The 21234-nt window shown below is 41.1% G+C and overlaps 1 protein-coding gene across 1 annotated transcript in view; it reads right to left on the reverse strand.

Annotated features, from left to right (window-relative positions):
• Positions 1–21234, reverse strand: part of SV2C (synaptic vesicle glycoprotein 2C) — a 532655-nt gene that overhangs the window by 112817 nt on the left and 398604 nt on the right. The window contains exons 6-7 of the mRNA XM_086962974.1: positions 2706–2816; positions 2050–2138 (exon numbers count right to left, since the gene is read on the reverse strand). Coding sequence (XP_086819100.1) covers positions 2050–2138; positions 2706–2816 — 200 coding nt within the window. The remainder of the gene's footprint in view (positions 1–2049; positions 2139–2705; positions 2817–21234) is intronic.

Below are 21234 nucleotides of genomic sequence, written 5' to 3' on the forward strand. Positions count from 1 at the left end.
TCCAGCTTTTCTGATATTTACTCTTGCTTGATGTTTATTTAATTACTATTGCTCATACCTACCTGTTAGTTATTCTGATCTTTTTTTTTATTATGGTTGATATTGTACCTATGTCTGTCTTTCCTTTATCCCTTGCCCCATCCCTGCAATCCCCTGAAAATCCATGAAACCCTATAAACAAGCTTATAGTCTGCTACAATTAATTAATTATGCTTCTTTTACTGTAACTTATTTATTTGTTATACTACTATAATGTTCATCATGCATTGTTATAATGATGAGAATATTGCTTTTCACTTCTCAACTTGTATGGTGCTCATTTTCTTCTTCTAATAAAAGCTTGTTAAACTGAACATCTATCAGCATATTCAACAGTGGTGGCATAGCCAAGACCTATGTCCTTAAAATCTCTACTTACAAAATATCTCCCATGTGGAATCATATACTGGAAAATACTACAGATATATTTTCAAGTAGACACATTCAAAACATTTTATTTCTGATAGGAGTAAAATGCTAGTTGGTAACAACTGCATTTGATTAGACAGACGTTGGACCACCGAAGTGCACTGTTGACTGTTGGGTGGACAGCCCTAATGCCTCCGGTCAACACTCTTGCATGTATTATAGTTTAAGTTTGATAACCTATACAGTGAAACATTTGCTTCTCTCCCAAGATGGTCTGTTCTAGTCTAGCAGGCACCACAAGAAGTGCCTAGGGATATTACAACATTCATTGCTGTACTGTTCTTACACCTGCATTCTGTTCATTTATTAAGTTCACGTAAAGCTCCCTGCCACCCTTTGGTCTTTCAGGTGCTATAGAAAACTGCTAATTAAATAAAATACAGTTAAATGTAAATGGGACTTTGATGTCCCCTTTAATGATGATGTAACCTGGTATCAGCGCCCAGTCAGTATCGCCAGTTTTATAGAATTGCAGAAGAACGAAGGACATCGTGGGGCATATGTATAAGAAACTAGTGCAGTGTTATGCCAAAATTGGTAACGCTGTGCTCTGTCATTTCAAAGTGCAGGGATGCTCCGTATTTACAAAAATATGACACACCCTTGCATTTCCTCTATCCATGTGTGCTGCAGAATGAAGAACACATGGAAAGAGCAATATTAGGAAAGAGCAATATGTGAGGAGAAATCAGACATTTCTCCTCATATCGCCTGCTTAAGACCAGGTATTTTCTGGTCTTATTTTTGGTGCTGCCCCATACCTTGTATATATTGGGCAGCATCAAAAAGCAATGGTTGTTGCAACAGACGCCCACTACAACACCCATTGCCTACCCTTCCGCGCTAAGTGCTGCACTAATAGGGGCATCATTTACAAGGTGGAATTGAGCCACATTCAGTGACTTAACGCCAACTTGTAAATAAGGCAAAGCACTCAACGCCACCAGAATGTCACAAAAAATGTTGCTTTAGTGGCGTTAACTCCTTGTAACCATGCCCCCAGGTTTCTAACAGTCAGATTCAGTCAGGTAAGTTTTTAGTCCAGAAATGTTCCAGGAAAACACACCAAAACTTCCCTGATTACTGCTACATGGGTAGGTATCTACGTTTTGTAGCAATCCCCATTGTAGAAAAGGTGCCACTTTCTGATTGCTCGTTGGGTGAGAGCAGTGATGACTAGAACTACTTTTGTACACTCTTGCCTTTTGCTGCCCTCATAAGGTATAGTTTCAGAAGGCATCAATCACCAGAGGTAAGAGCTCACATGCCACACCTTTTCATGATACATCCCATACGTTTTTATATTTATGTTTACCTGCAATAGCTGACTACACATGAACATATGATAGAGCAAGTGCATTTCTAAAAATGTGTTCACGTGTAAGACTCACTCCCGGCGTCTATTTCCTCTGAATTAGTGGCCTCCGTGGTGTACAGGTTTCCCCGCTGCCTGCTGCACGTGTGAGAGGATGTCACTTAACCCATGTCTAAGTTATAGCCCTTTTCGTAACTTGGGCACATCATATTTTAAAATCCCATCTAAACTGATGGACGGTGAACACAGCACAGACACAATCTTACCCAAATGACAGAGTGAGCCACACCGTGGACAGCTTGATGGTGTTTTCTCTCACGGGGTAGTTGAAACATTTCATAAATGTTAACCAAATCTGTAAGGGGAGAAAACAAGTCATGTCATTTTGTGTGCAGGTGACATGTTTCTTAAAAAACTCTTTAGCGGTGAGAAGCAAGTGTTTGGGTTTGAGGTCATTTACTTTAAGGAACCTTCCTACTTCTCAAGAGCTTGGAGGGTCATCATTCACAGCCTTGCGAGGAAAGGCCCAAGGCTTACAAGAGTACATCAGTACATGTGGCCTCTATCGGATACCACCCACAGCATTCTTTCTCCAGAAACTCGCCTCTAGAAACTCACCTTTCTTCTGGAGAAAGAATGAATTATTCTCCATGAAGTGCCAAATCATCTCCACTGCTAAAGTTTGCTACCTAGAGGTGCATAACAAGCTTGCAGCAACTGCTCAAAGTATTACATCAGTTTAATAATAATATAAATGGCAGAGTAACTTTATTTGTGCATTTTTATTGAAAATTTTCTGAATGTACTTATCACTCCCGAAAATCAGTGGGAGACCCCTCAAGCCTGATCAGAAAGGCCAATGAGAAAAAACAAGCTGCACTTAGGGGCATTGAATCCCCTCTGCAAGTCAGTTTATACTCACTCCGTACAACTCGGTGCGGATTCGAACCCAGCATCTCTTGTACCACGCCCCTGTGTCCATTGCAATTTCTATGAACTCGTCAATCTGTTTTGGGGTTTTTATTCTATTAACCTGCAAGAAGCAGAAAAAGGTGAAAAGTCCTGCACGAACGGGTGAATACTAAAGTTACACATGGAGGAGGGACAGGAAAAACACAAAAAGCAGCTGAAGATAACATTACTTTAAGTTTGACTTCCAAGTACAATCAACATATTACCTACACTGAACAATGCTGATCTAAAACTCGCATTTACACAAGGTTTTAAGAATCGTTTTAATAAAAACTGGAAAGCGAATGAGGATTTATGGATTCATTTTTATTTGAAATGTTCTAATTTGAACGTACAGGCCATTAATCAATCAAATATTCAGGCAGAGGACTCTAAATTACTACAGAAATCAGTTTTAAGAGTAAAATATTTCTACTTTCCATTTTTAATATTAATATTCCGATGCAATCTAAGGATTTGTCTAACGTTTTGTCAGACACAACCATAGTTGTACCACTTCTGTCAAGATGAACAGAGCTGGGCCGATTCTATTTTTGTAAATTAGGGAAGGGGCAGCTGACTTAACACTTACCACAAGTAATCAAATTTCACTTTTCCCTACAAAACATTTGACAAGCCCTAGATCCAGTTATGAAGTACGTTTTCTAGTACTGGAGGGCGAGCCAACAAATTAACAGGGAAGGCCTAGCAAGTGCCGAGTCAAGGGTCTGGTTCGGACCTTATAGCCTATGCACGAACCCTTAAAATGTTTGCTATGTAAATCATACTACAAACTTCAGGTAAAATATGATAAAATCTCGTCAAAATTCAAAAACGCTCATTTCTTTAACATCAGGAACCCTTGACATTACCAGGTTACATTATAACACTGACGTACTTATTAAAAGAGATTTTAAACATTTACCATTAGTGAACAAAAAGCAAGTCAGTTGTCATGTAACCCCACTACAAGGCCCAGATTGTTACCACATATGGTTTATTAAATCAAACACAATAGGTTTTGTACAACTGTTATTTTGAACGTGCATATTTGAAAGTGCTTTCTAATTCAATAATGAAGAAGTATTTTTTGTGAAATAAAATATTTGCCAAAGATCACACAATACAAGTGGTTACACCGAGATATATTTAGGTTTTTTGGTTTCACTTTGTTCAAATCAGTCACTAAATGGGTATCTATTTGTCTTTACTTTTTTATGTTACTGCTTTGTTTTTATCTGTAAGTCCATTTTCTTGTAGTTTTTATTTACTGCGAACTAGACCCAAAGTTATTGGAGTACTTTATATGAGCACCAGTTACAGTACACAAGGTCACATTAGTTTTTTAAAACCATGGGGAGATTAGGTGATATGCCCAGAATCACAAGATGTTGAGGGAAAAGGCAGTTCCCAGGGCTATTGGAGCTCAATGGAGGGAGGGTCTCAGCTGCCCCCTTCCTTGATATAAGTAAAACTCGGGGAGGTGGAGGCCCCAGGGCTCATAAGGGGCCAAATAAGCAGAAAAGGCAAAACAGGGGGCAGAAATACAAGCAGGACAGACAAACCAGAAGGCAGAAAAACGAGCAGGAAAGGGAAAACAGAGGGGCAGAGAGCAAAACTGCTGTCTGCAGAAAAATTAGCAGAAAAGCAAAACAGAGGTCAGAAAATGGCAGAAAAGGCAAAAAAAGAGAGCAGAAAAGTTAATCCAGAGGGTAGAAAAACAATGGGGAAGGCAAAACAAAGCAGAAGAGGGCAAAACAGAGAGCCCTCAGGCACTCATACACCCACTCACAGACTGACTCAGAGTCTGACGCACCCATTCACAGACCCACTTAGACACTCACACACCCACTCCCAGACCCACTTAGACACTTATGCACCCACCTCCAGACCCACTTAGACACTCATGTACCCACTCACAGATTCATTCAGAGACTAATGCACCCACTCACAGACCCACTCAGATGCATGCAGCTACTCACAGACCCAGTCAGAGACTCAGGCACTTACTCACAGACCCACTGAGAAACTCATGCACTCACTCACAGACCCACTCTGAGACTCATGCACCCACTCAGAGACTCACTGGGACACTCATGCACACACTCACTGACCCACTTAGATACACACTCACTCACAGACCCACTCAGAGACTCGCACACCTACTTACAGACCCACTCAAAGATTCACACTCACTCACAGACCCACTCAGATACTCATGCATCCACTCAGACAGCTACTCAGACACTCACGCAGCCACTCACAGGACCACTCGGGGACTCACACGCCCACTCACAGACTTCCTCAGACACTTATGCACTCATTCACAGGCTGACTCACATACTCATGCAGCTACTCCCAGGCCCACTCAGACACTCACTCACCCATTGAGACACTCACACACTCACTCACAAACAGTAGCGGTTGGTGGTGAGAGTAGCTGCCGGGCAATGACGTGGGTTGGGGGAGGGGCAGGGTGGGAGGTAGTAATCTATGGATTACGGAGGATTACAGGTAAGTAAACATATAAATAAATAAAACAAATTTTATTGCACACACTACATCCAAAAGGCGATGCAGTGCACGTATAGGTGAATGAGTAAATGTTAGTATCTGTATGAGTAATTAAGTGAGTGTGTATGTAACGGTGGTGAAGAGGCAAGCCCGATTGGCGTGAACCACCTTCGACACAGTAGTGTTCTTAGGGGTTCTCCGTGCCCGCCGCCATTTCGAGTTCAATAAACCAATAAACTCGTATTTGCATCCTGTGCTAGGGGAACTGCCTCCACACGTTGGGATCGCTCTAGGCTTTGAAACCCGGTAATTGACCAGACTAAGGTAATGGGGGAGCTTGACTGGGACTGATAGAAGTCCTGAGGAAGACCGACGTGACCCTCTATTGTGGGCATACTAACACGGTCGAAACATGTTGACATTGGCAGTCAAAGGAGGTGGGTTGTGAGTACCTAGTAATCTCTCTAACACGCACATCCTTCACTATTTTAATCCTGACCGTTGGACCCTGGAATAAAGGTGATCGACAGGTTGCCCACGAGCCAGTTTTAACCTCTTTTTTCACTGCACTTGTTTCTATCACTGTCCCCAGTCGTTGGTGGTAGCAATTTGTACACACCATTTTGATTCATTTTTATGTTGTTTGTCTCCCCCTCCCTATGATCCATCCTGTGTGTGGCTAAGACAGGGTGTTTTGTAAGCAGACCCGATGGTGAAGCATGTCACACACATTTGTGTGTGAGTGAGGGCAGTTTTCATTAACACAATTTGTGCCACTGCATGTGTATCACTTCGGTTTCCTCTGTACCCCTCTTGGTGTGAGTATGTTGAATAAGGGGGTTTGGGGTAGTTGAGTAGCTGACCCTCTCCCCTTGTTTTTTTGTGTGAAGTATAACACTGATCATGCCATGAGTAATATGTGAGGCCATAAACAGTGCATTGCAGAGGCGTGAGCTATAGTTAGAACTGCTATTTAGAACTTCTGAAGTTCACTGATTTTGTACGAGTGAAACCTGAGCCTAATATAACGTACCTGTAACCTTTGGTTTTTCCAATTAAATTCTAAGTTTATTTTTATTCCAGTTCCAAACTTTAATGCCCCTGTAACCTTATATATATAAGACCCAGTAGAAGGCAATTTGCTGATTCGCCGTAACGCATCGTTCCGTCCTTACAAAGGGAATGCAGATATGCTCTGAAGAAGATGGAAATAATTTAATAAAAGGAAACTGATCAGGATAGGAGTTGATGCCATTGTTTAACCAAGTGCCGCTGGTTTTGCTGTTCACAAGGAGAACGCCCAAGGGATATATATATATATATATATATATATATATATATATATATATATATATATATATATATATATATATATATATATATATATATATATATATATATATATATATATATATATATATATATATATATATATAAAACTGCGCAAACTAGAGTCATGGTACATAGTTGAACTGAATACAAAAAGCCCGTATGGATTAAACATTGAAGAACATCTATACACTCACCTATGATTTATTTTATGACTTTAAAATCAATTAATTTTTTGTGGTGTATCTGACTTCCTGCATAAACAAAAGTTCATTCCCTCTAGGAGTTAAAGTAACTGATTGTTTTTAATTAAGTGCTCTTACAGTCAATAAATAGAATAGATTGGGTTTGCCCACTGGGGCTCTATTTTTTCTGGAAAAAGTACCAGTAAATCATCTATGCACAATGATAATATCAGTCAAATAATATCGAAATTAGAAGCTGATTACTGCTCATAAATTGCCGTTTAAGGTGGTTTGGTGAATTAAAATAAGACCACTTGGGCTGCATTGGCTTTACCAAAAACTGTGTGAAAACGTCCCGAATTGGGGTAGAGGAATGATAAAAGAAATATGTATTGTTTTTTATTCATTCTTTCACCGTTTTTTTCCACTTTGATTAGATGCTTTATTTATGTAAATTGCATTTTTTAGGCTTCTTTGAAAATGACACTGAAAAATAATAATTTCTTTGCTCGAATGTTGTGCACGATGATAACATGTGTAAATAACTTTTCCATTTCTATGAATTTGTTTGTCACGTGATGTACCACGTCAGTATTGAGCACTTTAAATGAATGTATGTGTTGACACAAAACCTATCGTGACCAAGCCTGCTGGGTCAGGCGAAACGCGTCGTAAGCGACTTTTGAAATAAAGAAGGTTCTTTCACCACGCGTGTCGTCTCCTTCGGAAATTGGTTCGGAGTTTTGAGCGCTTGATATATATATATATATATATTTGTTAATATCTGGCACTGCCAGAACGCAAGGAGAGTCGCACACAGGATTTCAATTCTTAGGAGTTAATATTTTAAGGATTTGACGCGTTTTGACAGCACAGTCTTTGTCAATAAGTCATACAAAGACCAGGAAGTTGCACTGTCTTTTAAAGCATTTCCTGTTTGAAAATAATAAATATAGAACACATATCATATGTTGTTCGCCTGCCTTGTAATTTTAAAAGACAGACTTTCAAAAAACGTTATCAATTCCATTTGAACAAAGTTAGAAAAGATTTAAACAGTTACAACAATCACTGTTAAATCAAAATATATGCAGGGTGACAGTTTTTTAAAATGAATTCATTGTGGCAATAAGTGAAAAGTGCAAAACAAAGGTTAAAAACGCCAAGTGGCGGAGAACACTCATGTGGTTCTGCGCTTGGATGCACTGAATGCCCCATTACAATTCAGAAACCCAAGATTTACTCAAAGGGCACGAAAGAAGGTTAATTCATGAACAGTAATACAGGAATTGGCAAGTGCCTAAGGGTGCATGTCCTGTTAACGCCACAATTTGTACAGATGGATGAGACACTGGGTTGTGCCAAAACATAAAATCCCCATGCATTTTCCATAGGCTTCTTTAGACACGGTTACAGCAAAAACATCTGAATGGAATTACACCAAATTTGGCATGAAGCTAAATCTTAGTCCACAGGTTGTGCTTTTTGTGGTTTGGTGTAAATCCGCTCAGTAGTTTATGAAAAAATATGGGTGAAAAGAATTGTATATTTGGACGGTTGGGCTTGAGAAAGTCCATCGAGCATCCCGCAAGAGCACAAATTAAAAAATGGAGCCCTGTGATTGGTCGAAAGGCTAGTTTTTCGGCCTTTATGGTCTCATGGAGCAAGAGGCTCCCACACGCCGGCAGGTCAAGCGCTCTGATTGGCTAGCTATTTGAATGTTTGAAATTAAATGGCCGCTATTACTGTTTACTGTGAAAAATTGGAGGTGTTGTGAAAATAAAATAAAAAAGCTATATAAGGGGGCAACAAAATGGAATTCTGTCCCCCAAAGTTTAGAGAGGAGGTGTCTAAGGGATAATTACTGTGAAGAAAATACAATTATAGTGTTTTTAACTAACTTTTACATTCTTGCAGGATTCTCACAGGATTGCGAATAGTTAACGGAGTAGATTAGTTCTCAATACACTCTATTAGAAGGAATGCACATTGTGGTGCTTGTTTTTGAGAGTAAGTGTTTAAGAGATAAGTACTGTGATAAGTAGATGGTTAGGGCATCATTTATGAGGTCCTACCAGCACTTCTGTGCCGCCGGAACATCACTTTTTTGATGTTCCGGTGGCGCAATGTGCCACTGGCATATTTATAAGGCTGCGTAAAGCCACGTTACATGGCTTTTCACGGTCTTATAAATATGTGTCCCCTTCACGCAGAAAAGTGCGTGAAAGGGGCGTGCCATGGGTGTTGCTGGGGGTGTTCCTAGCAACATCCATGGCTTTTTGTCACTGCCCCAGATTTATGAGAAATTGTAAATCTGATGCAGCGCCAAAAACCTATGCCTCCCTAGGGGAGACACAACGAGGAGAAATATCTTTATTTCTCCTAATTTTTTTCCTTTTATACAGCACACATAGAAAGAGGAAAAAACCTCTTTTGACAGTTTTTGTGCAGGAAGGTGTACTGTACACTTTATTCGGGGGGTTGCACGACACAAATACAGTGCACAGTTGGTCACCTACCAATGAACAATTCAGTGTTGCAAGCCTTTTACATCAGCAGCTTGCATATATAAACACCCCAAAGTTTGCTATAGAGATATTGGCACTCACATTTGTTGCGGATTACAGTCTACTGTTGTTAAAGGTAAGTTCAGTTCTGGCTTATAACTTGTTTCAGGTTTAGGAATGAAAATACTCAATATCAGTCCTTTGCAGAACCCTCTACTGTGTCTCCCAACCACTATTTGCCTTGACATCAGATTCATCCCCCATATGTTGGCCTATATCTACCAGTTTCTCCATCAAAAACCTTTCAATCCCACAATAAGAAGGTCCGAAGCAAATGCCAAAACCTCGGCAATGTTGTTTTAAGAAATGCTTGCTGGCCGGAATTTAGCACAGAAGATAACCCTACCCTGTAGTCTGCAATTAGTGAGCAATCACCTCCCCACTGTGTCAGCCAATGATCCCTGAAGTGAGAAGGACTTCCAACCATAACGATTTGGATTATGCTGATGAGAAGTGTTTTACCATGTATTGTCTAGAACAGTGGTTCATAACCTTTTGACTTTTGTGGAACCCTACTTAATCATTACTGTAAGCCAGGGACCACCAATGAATCATTATTAGAATCCGGGGACCCCACTGAATCATTATTGGAAGTTAGAGACCTTGCAAAACAATGCACAAAAGATATAGAAACAATCATACATCAAACAAATACACAGATGATTAAATAGTGTACTTAATTCACAAAGAAATAGGAAAAAAACAACATTTCAATGGGAAGGTGGGAGGTTTTCTAAATTCCGTTGAGGCCATTTATCCATACTCTATTCTGCTTGATAACTTTTTGCACTGCTCCCAGGAATCGTAACTTTAAGCCTTCCACTTTAAATCACTTAAGATGTAAAGAACAATTTAATTTAAAATGGTCAATTTGACATTTTGTATCTTTATTTCTATACATTTTATCAACCTGTTAATATTATTTCATTTTCTAAACATTCAAGGACCCCCTGAGTAGGCTTTGTGAACCTCTAGTTGGGCCTAGGACCAAAGAAGAATAACTGGTCTAGAGGGAAGAAGTCCCCATGTATGTTTACATAGTGTGAGAGCTTTTGTGAGTTTAATCAAAGCATTATTAATAGTGTGCAGACCAATCTACACTTGAATTCACACGGTTAGACCAATTAACCTACACTTGAATTTACATTTGTGCATACTGATATGGAACTATCACAATTAAAACAAACTTGCTACAACATGTTAAAATGAGTTTTCCAGGCATAAGCTAACTAGGCCTGAGTTAGGCCTCAACACAGTCTTATCAAAGCTGTTTTCTGTCTGTTTATATGTATGTAAGTAATTCTTTATTTAGATATAAAAACATATCTTTAAAAGATTGCACAAATCACATTATGTACAGTTTTATAAATAAAAAATGATAAAAGAATAAAATGTAACCGTAAGCATGCTAGTTAAAACATTTCAATTCGTAGATTGGCCCACCCGGGCATTGCAAGTTCTGTTAAAGTGCATGTTCGATCTTGTCAATCGGCAGTACAGTCTCAGCAATGTCCATTTTATCTAGGGTGCGATAAGCGTGCTGAATGAATTTGGACAAGTTTATGTTTAAGACAGTATTATCTGGAGACAGAGCAGCGATAATAGCATGCCTACTGGTCCGAATTCCCAGCCTGTTCCATTCTGGCTTAAGCAGACACCTGCGTTGGAAATTAAATGAGGGACAGATGCAGAGCGCATGCAAGATTGTTTCTGTTGCTAACCCGCATCCTCTGCATGTTGTGTCTTCCTTCTGTCGGCGCCAGGTGGGTAGATTTTGGAGAAAGCGCCAATCTCCCATTCTTAGGGCTATCAAGCAGCGCTTTAGATAAAGTGAAAATGTCGTGGAGAGGTAGGCTGCAGGGGTCAATCGATTGTAGGAGTTAACTACCGCCCAGGAGTGACTACGTTTCGTGACAAGAGCTTTGTCTAACGCCAGAGATTTCAGTCTTACACATTTTTTGATTATATTTTTAAAAACAGTCTGACTGGGGTTAAGAGCCCAAAGATCAGCAACTGACATTTGATGGATGTAATCATTCAGAAGGCGCCCGAATGTTCCCCCTGGATTAGTCTCGTTGATTTCTTTCCAGATTAGGGACTCTAGTGTACCTGCTTCGGCCTGTCTTAATTTATGACACAGCTTAAGGTAAGTACCCACGTTAGAAGCTTCATAGTTGGTTAATCCCAGCTCTAATCTAATCTGGGCCGTGGAAGCAGTGCTCGATAAATGAAGTACCTTTCTGTAGATTTTGGTTGTGTGTTTGTTTAGGGCAGTATTCATTTTACCTTTAAAGGTCTCTATGCCATAAGAAAGTGTTGGCCCAATTTTTGTTCTAAGGACTTCTAGTAGAGGGGCAAGGGTTGGACCTGAGAGTTTCTTCGATAGCTTGGCCAAGGATACCACTAGGGCCGTAGTTTTAGCTATGATCACACTACTTTGCTTTGAAAAGCTGCCCCTTGCGTGAAAAGCTGCCCCTTGCTGTCTGTTTATATTTCTGCCTGACACTACAAACAGAATAATGTGATTTGTGTATTTCTGAATAACACTGTTCTAAAACAGGGCCTCCTAGAGGACGCTTTTACTAACATTTTCATACAATCTTCCACTTGCACATGGTATTGCAATCATTCACAATGGTTTACTATTGTTGATATAAATTGTTCTGACATTTCCAGACCCCATTAGGTGAGATGGGTAGAATCAATATTCATGTAGTGAGTTAGTGCTACGGTGAGGGAGGGTTATATGATGATGCATAATACTGCAAAATGTTTTATTGAAAGTGTAATTCTTTGCTCACACCATGCTGACTTTGCAGTGTCAATGTTTTCTTATGGAGAAAATGGCTATATAAATCTGTCTATTTGGAGGGATGAGCTAGAACTCTTTTGGGTCACTGTGCATTCTAATAGGGATGTTTCCTAATTTTTTATTGATTTTGCAGTACATTTGAGACTTAGGGCGCAGGTTATATGTTGGGGGAAAGGAAATCCGTTGCAATGGTGATGGAGTTCTATCCCTGCCAACAGAGTAGTCTGCTCCCAGATTTATATGCAGGCAGGTCTTAGGTTTGGCAACGGCGGAGACCACTCCTTTTCTTGCATGGCCATAATTCTCTGACTCTAAAAAGAGAGTTTTCCCAAATAAACCCAGAAAGGACCGGGAAATATCACAATCAAGCAAAGAAAATTCCTTTCTGTATGTTCCAACTCATATATTCACATTTACTTTCCAAAACACCATTTGTTTAGACCAATTTCAAACTACATGTATAGCCCCATATAAGATATTGTAATCACAACATAAAATTGTATGTATCTGAGTACTTTTTATAAAAAAGATTTTGAAATAAATGCATTAACAATTCATTAAAAAACAATCATACATATTCCTCATAGCAACATTGTGTTCAGTTTTGTTAAATTTCACAATAAATCAATACATGTTTCACAATACATCATTTCAATAAAACAATATTTATACATATACAAAATCTGTATGTCTCTGACCGCATTGCGGAGTAAGGGCTGTCAGAGGCGAACCTGTTGTCTGCCCACCTAATTGAGATGGGTGGAATGACAGGTCAATTTTCACTGCCTGTCACTGCCAGGAAAACGCGGGTGGTAAGGTGCAGTGAAAATTGCCAAAGGCTCTCCTTTCCAAGAGAGAGGACTCCTATGGAAAGAGGAGCACTGTATTTTTTCATTTTCATAAAGAAAACGTTTTTAAAAATAAAAACAGAAAACTTTTTAGTACAGGGCTCAGTCCTATTGACGGAGCCCTTTACCAAACAGTAAAATATATTGGGAGGAACCGCTGTGACGGCCGTTCATGGCAATGTTTTGTACAAGACCCCCAGCTTGGCGGTCACTTATAAACCTGGCAGGCGGTCCCTCCACCAGGGCAAAGGAGTAATTTACTCCACTGCTTGACAGAATATTGGGATGCCCACTCAAATATAAATCAGGTCCTTACTCTATTTCTGATTGTGTCTATTATTCTGCATTGTTCCAATTATTGAGAGTCTTCATGACAATTACTTAATATATTTAAAGGAGATTAATGCTGCATCTGCATTTTACTATCTTTGTGCTGTACTTTTAATAAAAACCTTCATGGTTTTTCTAAATTCCACTCTATAACTCACTTTTTTGAGTCAGTCCTTTCGTGTTGACTGTATTCTGAAATGCTGCTTTGCACCTTGTCTCTGGGGCACATTGCGTTATGATTTGATGGTAACACTGTCCTCGATGCACCCAACATGTGGACGCGCTATTGAATTACAATTTTCTAGGAGTACAGCACGTCCACAATAGCAAGTGGGTTTCCTGTAGGAAAACCTGGTGGCAAACATCTTGCAAAAAGATTAGAGCACACATATCCCCTTGTCTGGGGTATTATGATTCAGCCCCAGGCATTTAATGAGACTACATAACCCCGTGGCGCATTATTAAACAGTGTCTAGCTCAGGAATCATATACCTAGCTGTATATGCTGAAATGACCGAAAAGTCGCCAAAGAACTTATTAAGACGACTCTGACCTGATGTGTCCCCTCTCCCCCAATTGTATCCCAGTCTCCCAGCTCACCAGAAAACAAAACCTCTTCAGGCCCGGCTCTAGGACGGTGTGACCAGTGCAAACGCACCGAGCGCCGAGCTCAGGAGGCGCTGTGTTTTGAAATATTGTATGGTTTTAAATGAAGCTGCTGCAGAGTGTCCTGTGTGCCGGCAATTTCCAGACAGCAATTAAAATGTCAGTATAACATTGGTGATTTACGTACTTGCTGGAGAGTGAGAGTGTTATGTCTAGTGGCACTTTTTAACTCAATTCAAAAAAAATTCAAATGATCTTTATTCGGATTTGATAGATCCATAAAAGTACATACAGAATGAAAGTACATTAAAAACATTAAAAAAAACGATTCTTACAAAATTATAAACAGTGATCCAATTAGGTTAAGCAGCAAGATGACTTAAAGTGCATAATATAATGTACAACATGCATGGTGCGTAATACTAAGGAATATTAATCCATCAATGTCCACAGTTACCCACTATAGAAGTATCTCTTACAAACATTCAATATTAATATAGCTGGTACTCAAGTACATAAACCAGCATAGTGCTATTATCCATTATCCATGTTCCATAGTTGCCCTCGATTTCACACAGGCTTTTATGAAACAGCTGACAGAATAAATAACATCATCCATATGCATCATTTGCAAAAATTGCAGAGCAGGAATAGATTCACGTAGATTATATTTGCGTAAGATTGGTCTTAAATATTGACAGGTATACAATTTGTAGTGGCCACAAAAGAAGAAATAATGCAATAGGTTTTGTCGTCCACCTAAAGAACAGGGACAATCCAGTTCTTCTAAGTTTTTATTGTAGCCAATAGGGAAGCTAAGCAAATAAACTAAGCTTCCCTCCCGGAACCTGAATAAAAGACTCCGATTCCATCTACCTATCGGCATTGTCAAATATCTAATAAAATTATTAGGGTTATCAACATCTAGATCACAAATGCGTGAATATTTCATGACCACTGGTTTACTAGATTCTGATCTCATCCTTTCCTCAGTATATACCTCCATAAGTGCCCGTTTAATACTGTTTTTGTGGGCGGGTACAATTAGGTCAGGGGAACTAAATAAGGATCCTAATCCCACCTGTTGCAGACTGGTTTTGACTGCTTTTAGCCAAGGTATGTGGTGAGATCTGTCACTAGACAAACAATCAGATATAATACTACGAGTCAATGTTGCTGCTGGGTTTAACCAGATTTTAATCCAAAATAGGGCAGGCCTTGACTTTATGAAATCAGCAATGTATGGCAGCCTCAATTCATTATGACAGATCAGAGTGGGAGCACAAGGGACTCCCCCTAACACCCTCCTACAGAATCTATTTTCCGCCACCTGAAGGGCCGAACTGTTGCAATATCCCCATACTTCTGCACCGTAAGTCCCGGTTGGTCGACATTGGGTACGGTAGATGGTAAGAAGAGGGGTGACAACATCAGCTAATTTCGGTTGGCGAAGGGATAGGATCGAGTTAATTGACTTGCCAATTTTGTTGCTTGCAAAGGCAGCATGTTGCTGCCATGAGCCTGAGTTGGAAAATAACAACCCTAAATAAGGAAAAGTACTGGTGCATTTTAAAATGTTATCACCCGATTTAATGGATGAAATGTTATACTTCTTTGGTCCGCAATTCATTATAAAATATTTTTTAAAATTTGTATTTAAACCAAGATCGGACATGAAGGTAACAAAACCAGAGATTAAAGTACGTAGTGCATTCGGTGTACGCCCCATCAATACAGCGTCATCCGCATAAAGTAGAGTAGTGATGGGGGAGCCGTTTATTATGGGAACATCCTTAATAATCTCACTCAAAGTGTTGCTTAACCTGTTGATATATAAAATAAAAAGCAGTGGGGCGAGTACGCAGCCCTGTCTAACTCCTCTGCTGATAGGGATATCATCAGACAAATCACCATCATTGTTGATTCGTACTCGTGCTTTTAAATCCCTATGTAAGTAAGAGAGGAAATACACCAATGAATCGTCTAAACCATAATCGAGCAAAAGTGACCACAACCTAGAACGGTTAACAAAATCAAACGCAGAACTCAAGTCCATAAAACCTAAATAAAGAGGGGATTTTTTAACAATAATATATTTAGCCATAATCAGGTTTAGATTTAAGCATTGTTCTGTGGTGCCCACCTTACTTCTAAAACCCAATTGGCTACAATGAAGAATATTGTTATCTTCAGCCCAATCCCTTATCCGTCTGAAGATTACTCTTCCCAAAACTTTTAACGTGTTGTCGATCAGTGAGATCGGGCGATAGCAGGCGGGATCCGACCTATCGCCTTTCTTGAATATGGGCACAATGACACTGTTCGACCAGGATTCGGGAATTGAGCTGTCATTTAGGTTATTAAATAGGTTGCATAAAAGAGGGGCCCAGAAGTTGATTTCTGATTTTATTTGGTCAATGGAAAGACCATCAGGACCTGGGGCTTTATTGCTAGCACTGTCAATGATAGCATCCTCGACCTCAAGTAATGAAAAGGTCAAGGGTTCATCACTGAGGGATAGGGAGACAGTGTCTGAAGGGGTAGCTGATATGGCATAGATTTGGGAGAAATGCTCTACCCACGCCTCGCCAGTTATATTACTATTAAGTTGGTTGATGTTAGAACCAAAGGATCTTAACGACTTGACTTCTTTCCAGAAACCCATTGAGTCCTTCAATTTGGCGGTGCGCGTAAGTGATTCCCAGTGGTTGATTACTAGGGCTTCAGATCTAATGCGTAAGACCCTTTTATATTGTGATCTTAATGCTCTCACGAGTTGGGGGTCCCTCGGGCTGGTATTAAGTGCAGCCCTCAAATCCCTGTTGGCCTTAGAGCAAGAAGTATCAAACCAACGGGGTCCCTGGGAGATGTTCTGCCTGACAGGTTTAGAGGATTCAATTTTAATTGCCCTGCATAGATCCCCAAAGCGCCAACCACCTCATTGCTGGGACTTATATACGACAGGCAAGTCTCAACTGTCTCGGGGTATTTTTTGATTACTCTGGAAAGTATCCCTTTATTGTCAGCTCCCTTCCATGCTAGTCTCAATCTATCGGTTGATAATGCTAGATTTAGGGGACCTACATCTGGTTTCACTGCAACCCTTGAGGTCTGGGGATTGTGTATGTTGATTTTAAGCGGATAGTGATCACTATATGCGGAGCAGACGACTTCAGCTTTTAAGATTATTTCACTTAACTCAGGGCATGTGAAAATATAATCAATCGTAGAAGCACAGCCCTGACCTATAAAAGTGGGGGTAGTTACATTATTTATACTTGTACCTGCAAATTCCATAGCATTAACTAAGTCATGGGAAGCTATAAAATCTTTCAATTCTGCCCCATTCTTACATATTGGGCTATGGCGATACAAGTGTGCATTAAAATCCCCTCCGATGCAAATACCATCGAAAGATCCATGCTTTTGTCCCCCCATAATTTCATCTATAAAATTAAACAATAATGTGAAATTGCCATTTGGGCGGCTAACAAAATCATTATTATAAAAATTGATAATACATAATTTCAGTCTGTTAATGTACTTGATAGCCATAAAACAACAGATACCTGGTGTTGGGATCAACTTAATATGCACCCCATGTTTTATCTTGGACCAAATAGATAGTCCCCCGCTAGGTCGACCCATGGGAGACGGCAAAGCCTTAAGATTGTGACAGCAGAAGCCCTCAGTTGTTGGTGACGTTGTACTCCATGTTTCTTGTAGCAACAATATATCACAGTTATTGTCAACCCATTTGTACCACTCTGAAATTTTCAATTTCGAATTTAAACCTGCTATATTCCAGCTAACAATAGACAGTACTGAGTCCAGAGGCAAATGAGCAAGGGTCTGAAGTGGTTTGCTCAGGGTTCTTTGGGGCGAATTTTCTGGGACAATCGGGAGTTCGGATACCGGAGAAGGGTCGACAGAGGTAGTCGAAGGTGGTCAGTCTTGCATGTCCAGATCCGAAAGTGGTGCATATCTATTGTACATTTGTAATGGAAGATAAGGTTGGTGAAATTGCATAGGTGGTGGGCGAAAATGCACAGATGGTGGTTGAAAATGCATAAATGGTGCTGGTTGTGGGTGCATTAATGGCACTGTGAATTGCATAGGAGGTGGGCGAGGTTGTGTGGCCGGTTGTCTGTAGAAATAACTCAAGGGTAACATAGTTGCAACAGTTGGGATGGTTGAATAGTTACAATTTCTGTTTAGGAGGTTTCTTACTGTCCCAGGATTATTAAAGTTAAGAACTACGCAGTCACCTTCCTTGTCCTTGAGTAAAGGGCCAACCCACGATACCCTACGCGCAGATATAATTTCTCTAGAGATGTCAAAACCAACACCTTTGTGTTTGGTTAGCCAGTCTATGCTCTTATTCCGCAATTGTACCTACGATTCCCCCTGATCCTCCCTCAATGGCGGGACACCTGCTAGAACCAGAACAAAAGGACAGGCATCCGGTGGCAGATGTAATGCTGGTCCTTGATGTTTGAAAGATTTAGTAGACCCTTGGGGGCCATTACCCACGTTGTTGTTAGCTGCAGTCGATTTTGGAGCTGCGCTTAGATTGGTTGGGCCATTATTGTTGCTTGGAACAGAAGTGTTGGAAGTCGGTGGAATAACAACTTTCCTAGGGGCAGGTATAGGGGTTGGTTTCGTGGATGTATTAGCCTTACTCATAGCTGGCCCCTTTTTAGTGGTTGTGGGTTTAACTGATGATTGTACCGTCAAAGGAGAAGCAGAAACAGAATTGCTTAGTGCCCCTCCCGCTGTACTGATGTTAACCTGTTTTTTTGATGACAATATATTGTTTGCAGTTTCCAATTCCTTCAAAAGGCGATCTGCTCTGACTTGGTCCAAGATGATTGACCCTTTCCTTTTTGTTTCACTAGTTTTAACCAGGTTATCCAATCTATCAAGTCTTTTAAAAACATTATTAAACTGGCTGATCATTTGTTTTTCAATCCGGTTAAAAATAGTATCAACTATGGTTTCTATCATATTTCCGTTCTGTCTGGAAAGATTATAATTATCACCCATTATAGTAGTTTGGGGCCATGTAGTTTTAGAGTTCCCACATGGGTTAATAATGGATACATCAGAAATACTATCCAAGTCTGCGGAGTCTTTATCCTCTTTATCCTCGGTCAAGACGGTTTTATCCTCTTTATCCTCGGTCAAGACGGTTTGCACCCCGATGATTTATTTTTATTCCACAAACTTTGTGGTGTTGGTTGATTTTTGTGGAATACAGGCTGTTTTCTTTTATTCGCACTTTGCTTAGATGTGCCTCTTTTGCGTTTCTCCCTGCCCGGCTTGTTGCTACTAGAGTCAATGATGTCCACATTAATGACATCATCCTGCGAGGCAGTTACAATTGTAGGAACACTCTCTATCTGAGGGGATACCGGGGATGTCGCTGTCAGTGTTGGCTTTGGCGTTGCTGCCACTGATGTTGAGGAGGCAGAAACTTGTGCTATATAGGTGACAGTGTTTTCATCATCCAGAATAGTGGGCACGTCAACAAAGGGATGTGATGGTTTTGCCACAATTATTTCTGGGTTTATGTGTGCATCTCCGTTGGTACAGCTGGAGCTGCTTGTGAGAGTCGTTTTGTTATTAGTAGAAAAAGAACCCATAGAGAACCTTCTCTCGGTCTCCACTATTTCGTTAAAGGCAGAGTCTATCATTGACTCAAAGGAAGTTATAAGGGAGACAGAAGTCTCAGCAATCTTGTTTTCTACATCAATGTTCTCGCAGTCGCCCATTTTAATATCCGTAATAAATGCTCACCTTTAGAAAAGTTGTCAGAGGGGTAGCCCGCCCGTCCGCTGCAGTCCACTGACGGCCACAGACGGTCCCGCCCTTGTTCCGGGCTTCTCCCGGGACGCTCCCGCACGCTCCCGCTAGCGGGTACTGGCCTTCCCTTATGTAGGTGGACCGTTAAGTTGTAGGCGGGGCGTGGTGGACAGGGAGAGCGGCCAGGTGTTGGTAGGCGGGCGCGGTGTGCAGAGGCTTCTGGTCCTTGAAGTCCTGCTCCGCGCGCTCGCAGCCCTGGTCCAGTCCACGTTCTTCAAACCTGCTCCCTGTTCTCCCTGGTGCGCAGCGGGACCCGCGAAGCGGGTTCCGCAAGTTGTTGAGGCAAAGAGGCGATGATTAAAGGGTCCAGAAATGCCCTCGAACTACGGCAGCAGCAGTCTCCGCTTTCAAGCGTCCCACGACGATATCTCCACTCTGCCCTATTAAAGAGTTGCAGGCGGGGCGTGGTGGACAGGGAGAGCGACCAGGTGTTGGTAGGCGGGCGCGGTGTGCAGAGGCTACTGGTCCTTGAAGTCCTGCTCCGCGCGCTCGGAGCCCTGGTCCAGTCCACGTTCTTCAAACCTGCTCCCTGTTCTCCCTGGTGCGCAGCGGGACCCGCGAAGCGGGTTCCGCAAGTTGTTGAGGCAAAGAGGCGATGATTAAAGGGTCCAGAAATGCCCTCGAACTACGGCAGCAGCAGTCTCCGCTTTCAAGCTCATTATAAAGTAGTGCAGAGGGGCATGGTGCCTGCTGCAAAGAATGTGTACAATGCAGATCACAGTATTGTATTTTAATGTAAATAGCTTGGTGGGTTACTGATTACTGATTTTGTCACTTGTACTTCAAAAGTTAAAATCCTAATATAGCATAGTGAGCTATGCACTGTCATCAAAGAGCTGCATGCAAGCTGCAAGGTATAAATTAGAATTGTGTTTTTTCCCAGTCTTTCATTATCCTAATGTTACTAAAAAAAGGTTAATTTGGGTTGAAATACTTTTTTATAAGTATAGTGAACCCAACCACAGGGCTACATTTTAAATACTGAGGGGCATATTACCAACAATCAATATGATGGGGAGGCCAAACTCGCCTACAGATCGGCGGTGAAGGCCTATCATCGTGACATTCTCGGTGCCAAGCGGGAATATCTTGCTAGGAGGATTGAGACGGCGGCGAACTCCAGTAAGGAGATCTTCACGATTGTGAAGGAGTTCACGGCCCCTTCCTCCTATTCCCCCCCGCCTGTCTCTTCAGATGCGTGGGCATGTGATCTTGCCACTTTTTTCACCGACAAGATTAAGGCTATTCAGGCCTCCTTCTCGGAGAGCGTTGTGGAGGGCTGTTGTGGTCCCGGGGCAGGACTTGGAACATCGTCCCTGCCTATGGCAGTATTGGCTGACTTTCCACCTGTCTCAAGTGATATGTCCCGGGCCCTGCTGGCCAGTCTCAAATCTGGTTCCCCGCTTGACCCCTGCCCTGCCAAATTTTTGGCCGGGATGGCGGC

Source organism: Lissotriton vulgaris, chromosome 3_1 (assembly GCF_964263255.1).
Source record: "Lissotriton vulgaris chromosome 3_1, aLisVul1.2, whole genome shotgun sequence".
NCBI classification, from domain to species: Eukaryota; Metazoa; Chordata; class Amphibia; order Caudata; family Salamandridae; genus Lissotriton; species Lissotriton vulgaris.